The following is a 13541-nucleotide window of genomic DNA, read 5'->3' on the forward strand; positions in this document are numbered from 1 at the left end:
TCATGATCCCACAACACACAAATAAAGCAAAAACTTATTGTATTACTGATATGTAAGAAGCCAAATATCCATCCAGTCTCACTGCTGAGCACTGTTTACAAGCTCCTTAAAGGGTTATTGTATGATAGAATCATGAAACAAGCAGGGTTTCGTTCAGCATTGAAACTGTGTCGACTCCTCTAAGAACAAGTACATCCATGTTCTTCATCACCGTATACCTGTGTTGCTGCGCCAAGAAGCGGCTGTGGCCTTGAGATTAATACTCTATCAGCCAGGTCAAAACCAGAAAACTCTGCACGATGACTGCCGAAAGTCCACAGGAACTTGCTAATGGCAAAGGGATGTGCGATGGTTTGGGAGGGTCAATCAAGCGCCTTGCAGCCAGAGCTTTATGAAGATCAAACAAGGAAATGTCCCCAACTTTTCAACTGGAGCAGTTCAACCTCCTTTCAATTCATTTTTCGCACAAAATCAGGACACCCCGAAACAAAAAACTGGTTGAAATCTCAAAAGTGATTCAGAAAACACAATTTCACTGCTTCATTCCATCACCATATCGAACTGATATTGTTACGAAAGTGTACTTACTGAGTGATAAAACTTTACCTATTGTTGAGAAAAAAGGACTGGATTTGTGACCAAATGTGGTGGCTGGCTGGTAATGAAGAAGTAATAGCCGCTATCTTTGGAGCTCCTAGGTCTAGCACCTTCTGATGGACTGACTATGAGAAGTCAAATTTTAACAAGAACTGTGGCAGTTCAGATCTATAACTTAACTCAAACACACATCATCATCTCACTCCAGTTGCCCGAGTGTGGTTAACAAGCCTCCTCCACTCCTTTCTGTCCTTCAACTTTCCCTGCTCCATTACTTCCGCCACATCCAATCCAGCTTCTCTAATGTCCTTCCAAATCTGATCCAACCACCTTCTTCTCGGTCTTCCAACTGGTCCCTTTCCCTTAACTCCTCTTTCCAATTCCCTTCTTGCTACCCATTCCTTTCCCATTCTTTTTACATGTACGAACTATCTCAGTCTTGCTTTCTGTATCTCCTGTACTAACAGTTCTATATTTAGCTCTTTTCTGATTTTAATATTTTGAATTCTATCTCTTCTTGTCTTTTTAACCAATGTTCTTAAAAGTTTCATTTCTACTGCTTGGATCTTACTATCTTGTCTCTTATTAGTTAGCAGCGTTTCTAGTCTGTATGTTACAAATGGTATGAAATACTCTTTATATAATGTTAATTTCGTTCTCTTGGGTACTTCGTCATCCTCTCTGACTTGATGAAATGTTGTACCTTTACTTAGTCTGTTATTAATTTCAGGGTTGATTTCATTACTTCCATTAATAATGCTACCCAGATATATAAACTGTTCTACATTCTCTAACCGTTCTCCCTCATGTTCACTTGGCTTCTCTTTTTCTCTTTTCCACAGTGCATGACTTCAGTTTTCTTTTCTACCAATTACCATTCCAAACTCCTTCAGATTTACATTCCAAATGTCCAGTCTCCTTTGTACTTCCTTTTCTCCCTTTCCCCAAATCACTACATCATCCGCAAATAACGAAGCATTCACTTCATCACTACTGATACTCTGTTTTACACGTTTTATGATTTCATACATCAATATAATAAACAATAATGGTGACAGTGCACTTCCTTGCTCGAGAATTTTTTTTTTTTTTTGTATAAATGTTTCAGAGTCAGCACTCCCTACTTGTACACTGCTTTTACTCTCATGATATAACATTTTTATTTTGTTAATTAATCTAACAGTGTCTGAAACATACATTATACTGACAATTATACAGGACAGTAACAAATCTGGTACTATAATCATTTCTGATGATGGCAGGTAACAATGTGATTTAAGCTCTACATAAATACAAAATTAATTAAATGTGGTGTGACCAATAAGGGGCTCATTTACATGGTTCCTTGGTAGCGTCAATCACATTCTGGAGAGAGCAAGTAGTAAGAAGATGGCTCATAGTCTGTTCTTCACCACATTCACATAAGAGTGGAGTAACAAACAAATCCCCACTTTCTCATGTCGGTCTTTGTTCTTCCAACTCCTGAACGCAACCTGTTGATTTTGGTACATTCATTTTCAGTAGGCATTCCCATACATGTTTCCTCTTAACTGTATCATAAGCTTTTCCCAAATCCAAAAATACGAATATGATTTCCTTGTTCCTTTCCAGATGCTTTTCCATTATTGTCTGCACTGTAAATATCAAGTCTATTGTTGATCTATTCGGTCTAAAGCCATATTGTTCTTCCTCTAACTGTGTTTCTATTATATCCCTCAGTCTTTTGTCTATGACTTTCTCCATTATTTTTAGCCCATGTGATAATAGGGTTATACCTCTATAATTTTCACATTTCTTCGTATTTCCTTTTTCGAACAGTGGTACAATGCTAGTTGTTGCCAATCTTCTCGTATACTTTCATCCTTCCATATGGCATTGAGGGCCCCGTATAGCCACTGTAGTCCAATGCTTCCTGCTGCCATAATCATATCAAACACACATGCCTGCTGCAGTTAAAATGCTGGAAACTAGATTACAATGAAACAAAGATAAACTGTGAAAAACAACTATGAACTAAATGAATCTACTAAGTTTATAATTCCAACTACAGTGCATTTTTCTGATGCAATAGTTTATGGTTATTTATCTGGTGTACAATACTTCAACAATACAATTTTTGGAATGTGCCCTATAATGAACAATCTACTACAAATTGATACAAAAATGCAAGAGAAATAGATTCTATGATTACCAGTAGACAGATTCATAACAATTTGTGTGTAGCAGTATATAAATATTCATAAAACCAGACGATCCCATTCAAAATTTGTAAAAATGGTCTTAAAACATCGATGAAAAAAGGATTTCTTTGCAACTTTTCAGTCATATGACTCTTTGAAAACAGAATTTCAAATCTTTGAGCCTTAAAGTAAAACGTGAGGTTCCAAAAATCTAATAATGTTACGTATCAACTGAAAGCTTGTCAAAATGTAAAATGGTTTATATTTTGTTTTAATAAATTACAGCCTGAAAAACTTCACAGATTTTTAAACTCTTATAAAACAAAAATTTGGTAAGGAAAATGTATAACAACTGTATTTGAGATTCTCTTGTACAGTGCACGATATCAAATAAAAAAGAAAGTGGTATGTTAATTGCATTGGTCATGTGATATGTGCCCTACGATAAATAAAATCTCTAAATACGACATTAAAGGAAAAAGGCAAGAAAGACCCGCATTACACATAATGTAAGGACCTGGACTCTAAAACTGTGTCGGATTAACCTTTTCCAGTCCAACGTCGAGGTGACCTCAACATTATGTTTCGTTCTATTTGATAAGCTATTTATTGCAATTCTTTGACCCGATTGAGGTCGATCGATATCCCTGGAGTTTCTAGAGCAAACTTTTGTTCAAAAAGGAAGCCGTTCTGTTATCTCCATGGAAATAATATGAGCTATATGTAGCCGTGTATCGTCATGGTTACCCGCAGCCTGTCAGCTGTTTACATTCAGTAGTGCTGCACACGTGTTGCACTGGGCGTGTTTATCTGTGAATGCGAACTTGTCTCAGTTGAATTTGCGATATAAAAGCGACAAATATGAACGAGGAAGAAATACGTATGCATGTTTATTTAGACAGATGACGGTGATTATCTATCTGAATTACACGAAGAGTTCAGAGAACCGTCAAGTGAAGATGAAGGTGTAGTGAACTGCAGCATTGCAAGTTGACAATTTTTCGTGGTAAGACACAAAGGATACAATGTATCCACAAAGAGAGTCCGCGAAAACATACGCACGGAGCCCTCACTTAGTCGGTTTCTTGGGGTTGTAGGTTATAAAGAATATTCTTCCCTTGAAACCAACAAGAGAATTGTCAACTGACAAGTTTGGCCCAGGTATGAAATATTTCCTACATTTACTGTCAACATATTTTAGAAAATTACACACTTTCTGAGTTCTGGTTCTAAAGCTGGTACCTTGATTTTGAGTGTTTTCTTAATGGACCATTAATAATATTTGTAAAAAAAACAAAGTTTCCTAGTGAAAGTTTGACGTTAGACTTTTGTGTAAAGCAGTAAATAACTCACTGAACTCATATTTATAGAATATAGTTATAACAATAATAATACAATTATAGTTACTAATGAAAATTATGAATTTAATCAGACTAAGTTAAAATGTGCAAAACTAATTTTGACCAGACTGTTGGAACATGTGACAGAAAATTGGACTGCAAAGGGTTAAGAGCGGCAGAGGAGCCATATTTCCCTTACACTAGCTTCATTAGGACAAAGACATTCATCGACGTTGGTAACAGCGGGGGTCTATTGATTAATTCGATTTAATAGAGCGTTCGTTGATACTTGATTGTCTAAATTTTTATTGCTTATAGCCGGTCTTATAGCAGGTTTAGGAACCAATTTTGAATTTGATTTAAAAAAGATTATAGCTTTATCAACTTTAAGTCAATTAGGTCTGACACATAAGTTCACTTTTAGTACACTCCTACATTTGATCACTCCTGTTAGCTCAAGCAAATATGAACAAAATGGTTGTAATATGTACCTTCAGGAATGGTAAACAAATATCTCGCAAGAATAGGCAGAAACTTTTGCAATGAAATAAAAATTGTACTCACATCTACACCATGCTCTGTATAGAAGTCCGCAGTCCCCATGCTGGCGTAGAGCTTGTAGCCCATCTTCTTAAGAGCTCTGATACTGGGAAGGAGCTCCGTCTTGTGCTAAAAATATAATACAAACTTATTTACTCATGCAAAAGTTAAATTGTTACTCTTACATCATACAGAGATAGAAAGTAAGTGTACTGATAAGGCACACATTTCAGAATTGTACATCTGGGATAATGGGATACAATGGCAAAACAAACTACACACTAGTGACACCAAAGACTGTCGAACGAAAAACAAGACATGCAGACTAACAGAGCGACGATCTACGTACATAACTGCTACATACTTCAATAGAGTTATACTGTCTAGGTTGCCTTAGGCACAACTCTGTTTCTAACTACCACGTATCATTTCTTTTTCTTCCACCAATTTACTTCCCCACATTCCCCTAATAATGACGAATAATTCTGTGATTCTTCCCGGGTACAGTACAGTGATTCTCTGTTCAATAACATTACATGATATACAGCTGATTTTCATTATCAATTTTTCTCATATTGTCCTCATCCATAAATTTCTTGCTTATTTTCCCTTGTCTCTACACAGACTACCGAGCTCGATAGCTGCAGTCGCTTAAGTGCGGCCAGTATCCAGTGTTCGGGAGATAGTAAGTTCGAACCCCACTGTCGGCAGCCCTGAAAATGGTTTCCCGTGGTTTCCCATTTTCACACCAGGCAAATGCTGGGGCTGTACTTTAATTAAGACCATGCTTGCTTCCTTCCCATTCCTAGCCCTTTCCTGTCCCATAGTTGCCATAAGACCTATCTGTGTCGGTGCGACGTAAAGCAACTAGCAAAAAAAATCCCATTTTTTTTTTTAACATAGTAATCATTTATCTCTATTTTGTCTGAATTTATTACTACATAGTATTTTGAACATGTAGCTATAACCAAGCCCGTAAAAACTGTCGGTAGTGATTGTAAACTATATGTTTAAGCCTGTAGAAGTTATGGACTTCGACGACTTTGAAAGAATGGAACCCTGTGGAACCAATGGCATGGATGCCAAAGTGTTAAAGTAGAATTCAAGCAAGAGGAATGAGGAAAGGCCTAGGAATTGGAAGGAAGCGACCGTGGCCTTAATTAAGGTACAACCCCGGCATTTGCCTGGTGTGAAAATGGGAAACCACCGAAAACCATCTTCAGGGCTGCCGACAGTGGGGCTCGAACCCACTATCTCCCGATTACTGGATACTGGCCGCACTTAAACAACTGCAGCTATCGTGCTTGGTAACACTGTTTTTATGCTTAGTTCCTTTTAAATGAATTTTCACTGACAGCAGACGCATATCACCTTCACTGTAATTGGCAAAAGAAGTCGATGGATTGGGATTACTCATTCTTCGCCTTTTACGTTTAGAAGAAAGAACACCATTCAATTCCAGCAGCTGGTCATCTTTACCTCCTAACTCGCAAAACTCTCCAGCAAGAACTATTGAGAAGTTGTCATCAGATCAGTCCTTATCCCATATTAACTTAGATAGGCTGATTCATCCAAGTCGAAAACCTAGAGTTAGTGCAATATTAACCCACTTTGAAAAATAAAACATACAAAAAACTGCATTGTGTCCACACAAAACCAAGGAAAATAGATTTATTTAGCGTTTCACCTGATTATTTCCAGTTTCTGATCAGTAAATATTCTTCGTAACATTTCTTTGTTATTATCCAAGACGGATCTCTACGGTAGACCTCGCAAAGAATTTTAGAGAACTCTCAGATGTGAATGTTTTCTGACAGTTCAACCGCACCATATCATTTTATGGTACGTTTGCCTTTTCTGAAGTCTTCACATTCCTAACAAATTCTTGTATCTATTGTGAACTGTTAATCTTTCCCATCATGTGTTGTTACCACTATGTAATCTTTCCTTATTCCGTTAGATGGCATCTCACGCGTTAGCATAGTTCAAAGCATTTCTTTTCTGTCCCGTCTTGTTGGGTTATCTTTCTAGTTGGATGTGTGGGGAGTTTTGACTTGAGAAGATGGGAGGATTGGATTTCCAAGTCGCCTTTGTGGCATTTAAAAGATATTTTAAGAGATTCAACATGTCTATGTACATTCTCGGCTTTTCGAGAATGTTAATTGCTTATGTAATTGAGGTATTTATTTTTCATTAATCTTCTCTTGGTTTTATTATTGCTTCGTTCTGTGCTCACCATGGTTGGGTTAGAAAGGTTTCCCTCATTACGTGTGTTTCTAATTTATTTGTGTGTTAACTTTGATTTGACACACTTCTTTCGGTATTTTCCTTTACCGATTCGCTATATTTGTTTAGAGAACAGAAGGTGATACGGATTCATGTGTGTGTGTGTGTGTGTGTGTGATTGTTTGCTGTGTGCCGTCCGAGACCTTTTACTCATGTCGTTTCATTAACATTCCGCTTGAGCTCATGTTGTATTATTTTATCGCGTGTTCTGTAAAATTCATGTCCACTACATAGGCATGGTATGAATACAAGCTAACAACGCGATTGGCCTGTTTCTGTGTGTTTTGGTGTTGGAGACACTCCGTCTCTTTAAGATGGACCACTTTCTGGTTCATATTGTCGGAGCTCAAGAGCGGTTGTTTATTTTGCTATGTGCTGTGTGTTGACATTCTTATACATCCCTTTATTCGACGACCTAACCCCTTGGTCTCTGTGTGAGCGTAGGTGGTTCTGACGCTTGGATCTGTGATACCTTTTGTGTCTAGTTTACTTATTAATTGTTCGTTTCACATTGCCGTCATTGGCTTTCTTTACCTATTTTCTAGTTTAATATGTTTTATTCTTTGCGGGATAGCTTTCCATTTTATCTTAGTTGTCTGGTGTGAAACCATGGTACTTCCCCTTTTCTCTTTGCTTTAATTTTATGAGTTCGGTACACCCTTCCCTCTTCTCCCGTTTTAAGCTCGTTTACTTAATGATCTTGTATTCTTGGAGGACGTGGATTTTTATTGTTGGGAGCTTTATGTCTTACCTTAGGAATTGAAAGGGAGAATGTTATGATAAGGTGCTGTTACTCCCTAAACTTATGGTTGTTTAGACCTGATGTGCAAAAAGAAATACTTGGTACCCACCTAAATTTATGTTTTTCATTTAATGATGGTAGATGCCAAGCCCTTGTACCCAACTTTTCATCACATCTTTTATCAAGGTAAGCGAGTGTGAAGGTGCGATAAACAGTGAATCTTGTATATTTTGATTATGGGCCACGTATGATTAATATTATCTATTTGATTTTGGCCCCCTTGTTACGCCTATGCAACCTTTTTGATTTTCTCTTCATAATAAATTTATGTTCTTGCCCTTATTCCTGTTATATTTTTATTTCTTAGCGTCTCTTGTATGTATGTTATCTGTACGAGGCCCGGGTCCAGTTCCTGGCTGTCTTTGCTAGTTTTGAACAAATCCACCGCACTGGGTCTTTGTCATGTTCTTAGTGTCAGTTTACAGTTGGTAGTGAATCTGTGCCATTATGAACTGAACCAGATTTCAGCAGTATAGTGTGCTGGCAGTCATCGTGGCTAATACAGTATCTATATTGAAGCCACAGCCGCTTCTTGACCCATCTTGAAAATACCGGAGCAACGCAGGTATACGGCGGTGAGGAACATGAATAGTACTTCTTCTAAGAGTAACAAGTATCGAAAAGGAACAAACAAGTGTCAAATCAAGTTCTACAGCGAGGAACATAAATAGGAGGAACAGTGAGGAAGAGGTTGATGCCCAAGTCCACAGCGTTTGGATAGCTCAGAGTTTGTTTATCGTTTTTCATCTGGAGTGCCACTGTTGTGCTTTGAATTGTACTGTTCTGAAGAAGTAAGAATGGATCAAGTTGTGTAAAATGAACATTTCTAACATATCTTTCTGTTCGAGTTTAATAACGAAAACAGCTGAGGTAGCTCCAACCATTTAGACTGTACAATGATGATACTATTGGGGAGATTACAGCAAGAAAATGGTTTAATTGTTTTAAATGGGATGGCTGTGACCTGAAAGACAATCCACCTTAGGAGGAAGATCAACTCCAGGAGTCTGTTCATGACTACCTTTGTCGGTCAACTCGACAATTAGAAAATGTAATGAACTGTAACCAGTCAACTAACATGATCAGGAGGCAGTTATTCCAAGTTCGGATTTCTTGCTTGGATGCCACGGTCTTTATTCAACTTGTTGTGCTATATCCTATTTATCTTGTTATAAATACAATCTGCATTATATTATTTTTCATGAATCAAACATGCAGTAGAGAGAAGTGAAAGGATGTATTATCTACAAGTACAGCAACATTAAGGTAAGGATGGCAGATTCAAATATAACTATTTTAAATAGTTCTGTAATATATTTAAAAAGGATAGAAGGCGAAACTGTAAAAATACTTCAAGAAAAATACGATAGACGGGCTCTGATAGACAGAAAAGATTAATTGAGAGATACCGTATTTACTCCCATATTAGACCCCTTTTCCCCCACTTTGACAGTCAAAAAAGTAAAGGGGGGTACAATGTGCGATAACCTCAAATTTTGTGCAGTGAACATGTGACTTCTAGGCTATAAATTTATGATGATGCTTGTTGTTTTAAGGGGCTCCAACAATGAATGTCATCGGCCCCAGGCTATAAATTGTACATGTAAACATTCTACACTGTTCTTTAACAAACTTATGAACGTATTTGAGTTATACTGGCTATTTTCGTTGGAAGGCGGTATAAATGTAAAAAGTCAATAAATGGTGAACACGACTTTTAGGCCTACATATAAAGTAAATATAATCCATTTTAGTTACTCATATCACGTCATTTGTTTCATCTCATTAATTCCTCTGATAAGGTCGACGTCAGGAAGGGCATACGGTCGTAAAAACTCACTACGAAGATTTGTCTCATTTCATACTCGACCCCGTAGAGAAAAGGGATAAGGGTATCGTATCATGCAATATTGAAACAAAATAACTCGATGGTAGTCATTTGTCTCTGTCAGTTGAGCAGTAAGCGTACCAAACAGTAAACCTGATCACTCCTTTTAATTTTAATTGTCTTGCGCCGCTAACTTCCCTGCTACCGGAGTGTCGTCATTCCAAGTGACGACATCTTTACTGCCATCTCATCAGCCATGCACTGCAGTCGAGAGCATTCGAGGTCCCATCTTTTTTTAACCCTTTAAAAACGTTTTTGTTTCCGACTATAGAGTCCAAACTGTGTGAAGCTATTCCCAAATGGTTTCTGGAGATGGTCTTTGATATTCCCAGCTGGTGTATGTGTAGCAGAAGCTATTTCTTCTGAATAAAGCCGTGTTGTTGAAAGCATGCCAAACCACCAGCTGATAACTAGTGTATGTTACGAGCTGTATTTCCGAATGTAATACATAGCGACTGGAAGCATTCTTCCGATACCTGCGGCTGTTGAAAGCCAGACCCTTATTTTTAACCCATGAATGCCTAGTGCTGCATATGTGCAACGGCGTGCCGTGCTCTTTTCTTTAATGTATGAAGTTGTTTTCCAGTAAAGGAATGAAAATTGCACGTGTATTCGGTAAAGGGAAGTGTTGTGCTTTGTCACGAGTCGGTTAATCAATAGTCTGTATCTCAAATATTATTATAATATTTATAGATCCACCTGTTCAATACAAGACAATACAATCCACTATTTCATGTGGTTAAAATTTATACTAATACATAAAAGTCATAGGTTCATGTTTCACCCTTTTTTTTTTTTTTTTTTTTTTTTTTTTTTTAAACGGGCATCATCAGACTATATCAATCTTAAAAATTAATGGATATGGGATCTTTTTAATCTTATAAACTATAGAGTAAAATGTTGGACAATGATTTCATAAAATGTTATACTATAACATAAAATAAGGATAAGGAATTAACAGTTTTTGAAGATTAAAACGTGGTTAATCATGAATTTGAGCATTTAAAACCAAAATGGATCCTCTTCTTATACATCATTAAGACTGTAACGGCCTTGAATGTAAGCACAATCATCCAAGGGGGATGTTTGTTCCATTCCCATAGCATGAGTTCAAGATAGTAAAATCACTGTCAGTTATTTAAAACAGAAGTGTGAACGTATCAAATATGTTAAAATATGTATGGTTGATTTATCTGAAAGTCGTAGAAAAGAAAATGGGACTTCTTGTGGAGACGTTGCTAATGATAAAATGTTGCGTCAAAGCTAGCTGATGTCAGTGTTTAATTATGTTAGTACGGTAATCAATTGGATCCAAAAGACGGTCAAGTGGGTGTTATTAACCCTGTTGAAACATTTGTTGGAAGAAATGATCGAGCTTTTTTTTCCCCCCTGAAACTAAATGTTAAAGAAAGTTGGTTAAATAGTACTGTGCACGAGACTTCCCGTACGTCAAAAATGTCTAAGGCAGTACTTACTTGTACGGTGTGTGTAAAGTACGTCGGGCTGTTCCAGTAACGCTAGCCTGACTGAGCTTCCTACTTCTAGTATTATAACGGTGTGGCTGAGGCAGTGAAGGATATGGAGGGGGGGGGGGGGGGGGGTAAGGGGGGGCGGATCCGTGCGTGCAGCGGTTGTTGTTGGAGGGCTGTTAGGAGCAAGATGGGCAGGCCTAACATTTGGCGAGGTGGTGGGAGCTTTAGAACAAAAAGTTCTAAAAGTCTGCAGGATTGTATTATGTTTTGAATTCACAATGCCTAATAACTCTGGAGTTAGCTCATATAAAGGATTTTTCTGCCTCCGTGGCATCATTAAGATTATGGTCTTTGTTATAGGTTTGGTCTAAAAGATGTAAAGACTTTCTAATTCATTCATAAGTTTTCCTTTGCCTATACATCTTACTTGTAATCAATAGTCACCGCTTGATTTTTGATGAGGTGTATGTTTGAAGTTTGCTGTGTGTTCCAGCTATCACAATGGCATACCGTAAGAGGTAAAATTCGCCATATAATTTTGTGATTTAGAAATAATTAACCTCTTTTAGGAAATCCAGGAAGTAAATTCATCAGAGTTTGATTGTAGCACGATTCCTTTTACAATTAATAACTCGTGGGCGAGTGAGATCCACATATTCCCGGCGTTGCATATCCGCAACGCTAGGCGGATCCGTTGTCAAATCACTTCCTTATATACCAATTTGGTATTGAACGGTTTGTTATTGACGCAACAACCCTTCGTTGCTGCACATGCAATTCACACTCATACACCAGTTTTGTGATGCATATTATTAGATTATATTATTATTATTATTATTATTATTATTATTATTATTATTATTATTATTACTATTATTGGTGGTAGGAAATTTTATCTCTTATATATAGGAGAAAATCATAGTTGAATAGCGCCATTTATTCAATTCACATTTATTTCAGGGGCTTGACATTAGCAGAAATTCTCGAGGAGGTAGAGAAGCGAGATGAAGGAGTAGATACTATTTATATAAAACCTCCAGAGCCTACACCCCTTTCGGATGAAGACTCAGCAGATGAGGACTAGGGAGGGCTCATTGACAACCTGAGTCATAGGCCACTTGCTGCGGGAGCTGAAGTTGTTCTTTCCAGCCAAGGAAGACTAGAGGAAGATTGCAATGATGAGTGTGATATTGTCCCGCCTAATGATATTATTGCTTCTGCAGCGGCTCATTCCGTTTCTAATCGAAATCCGTTCATACCTCAAGTTACACGAAACTGGACTGTAAGAGACTTTTCACCACCTTCCGGTATCTTTCCTGATAGTGACTTTGCGAAACATAGTGACTTTTCTCCTGTTGAATTATTCGAATTGTTCTTTGATGATGATTTATTTGATTACATACTGCAGAAAATACGAAATTATGCGATCTTCAAGAACTATTCAGATCTACTCATAACCAAGAATGAACTGAAGTGCTTTTTCGGAATACTCGTAATGTCAGGTTATAATGTGCTACCTGGTGTGAGATATTACTGTAAATAATGTCTTATTGTATATAAACTATTTTATTTTGTCTCTTAGTAAATAATCAACTCAACAATAACTTCTCCACGCTCATTGTCCTGTTATTTTCAACATGTGTTGGTACCTTGCAGCACCCTATACTAAACTGTTTGGTTCAAAATAATACATCTTCCTTGAATAATGCCCTATCCTAGGAATGTTTATTAAAAAAATTGAACATTTCAAAAAATAAAAAATTTGGGCGTTCAAGGGTTAAGTATATTTCCTGCTTGTTCTCTACATTTATCACATGAGGATTTACCTGAACAGCTGTAAATGAGATAAGAGAGACCACATTGTTTAGGTTCCACGACGGAAAGAATAAAAATAAAATAACAGGAAAGTTTGCCGCATCTACAGGTGTAGTGGTAATGTGTTTTATTATCATAATGTTTAATTTCGTACATTCGCTGTCTCCCATACCCTAGTATGTTTTGTTTGGCATCTTTTCGAAAATCGTTGAAAGTAAGCGGGGACATAAAAATTGTTTTTATCACATTTTGAACCTACTTCTCTCCCAAAAAACCCTATATTGGCCCAAGTTATGAGATATTAAACGATCACTTTGATAATGATCTCGCTTGCCTATATTAATAGGCCTAGCAACAAACGTGAATATTTCTTAACTAAAGTAAAGTCATTTCCTCATCCCGAGGTGGTGCAGCTCTTTTTTAGACAGGCCCCCAGTGGAAGGGAGTTGCACGTACCATTTTTACCACAAATCAACCTTCCTGCCATTCGTAAATCTCTGGCAATACGGTACTGGGAACCGAACTCGGCTCCAGAGAACGGCAGCTAATTGTGCTAACCATTATGCTGGCAGACATTCTTAACAACAAAACAAGACACATATACACGGCTGATGTGTGCTT

General features: G+C 37.4%; 1 protein-coding gene across 2 annotated transcripts in view; it reads right to left on the minus strand.

Moving 5' to 3' along the window:
• Positions 1-13541, minus strand: part of r (carbamoyl-phosphate synthetase 2, aspartate transcarbamylase, and dihydroorotase rudimentary) — a 394723-nt gene that overhangs the window by 198368 nt on the left and 182814 nt on the right. For both annotated transcript variants that reach the window (XM_067157339.2, XM_067157338.2), the window contains one exon: positions 4682-4786. In XM_067157339.2, coding sequence (XP_067013440.2) covers positions 4682-4786 — 105 coding nt within the window. The remainder of the gene's footprint in view (positions 1-4681; positions 4787-13541) is intronic.

Source organism: Anabrus simplex, chromosome 13, assembly GCF_040414725.1.
Source record: "Anabrus simplex isolate iqAnaSimp1 chromosome 13, ASM4041472v1, whole genome shotgun sequence".
Classification (NCBI taxonomy): Eukaryota; Metazoa; Arthropoda; class Insecta; order Orthoptera; family Tettigoniidae; genus Anabrus; species Anabrus simplex.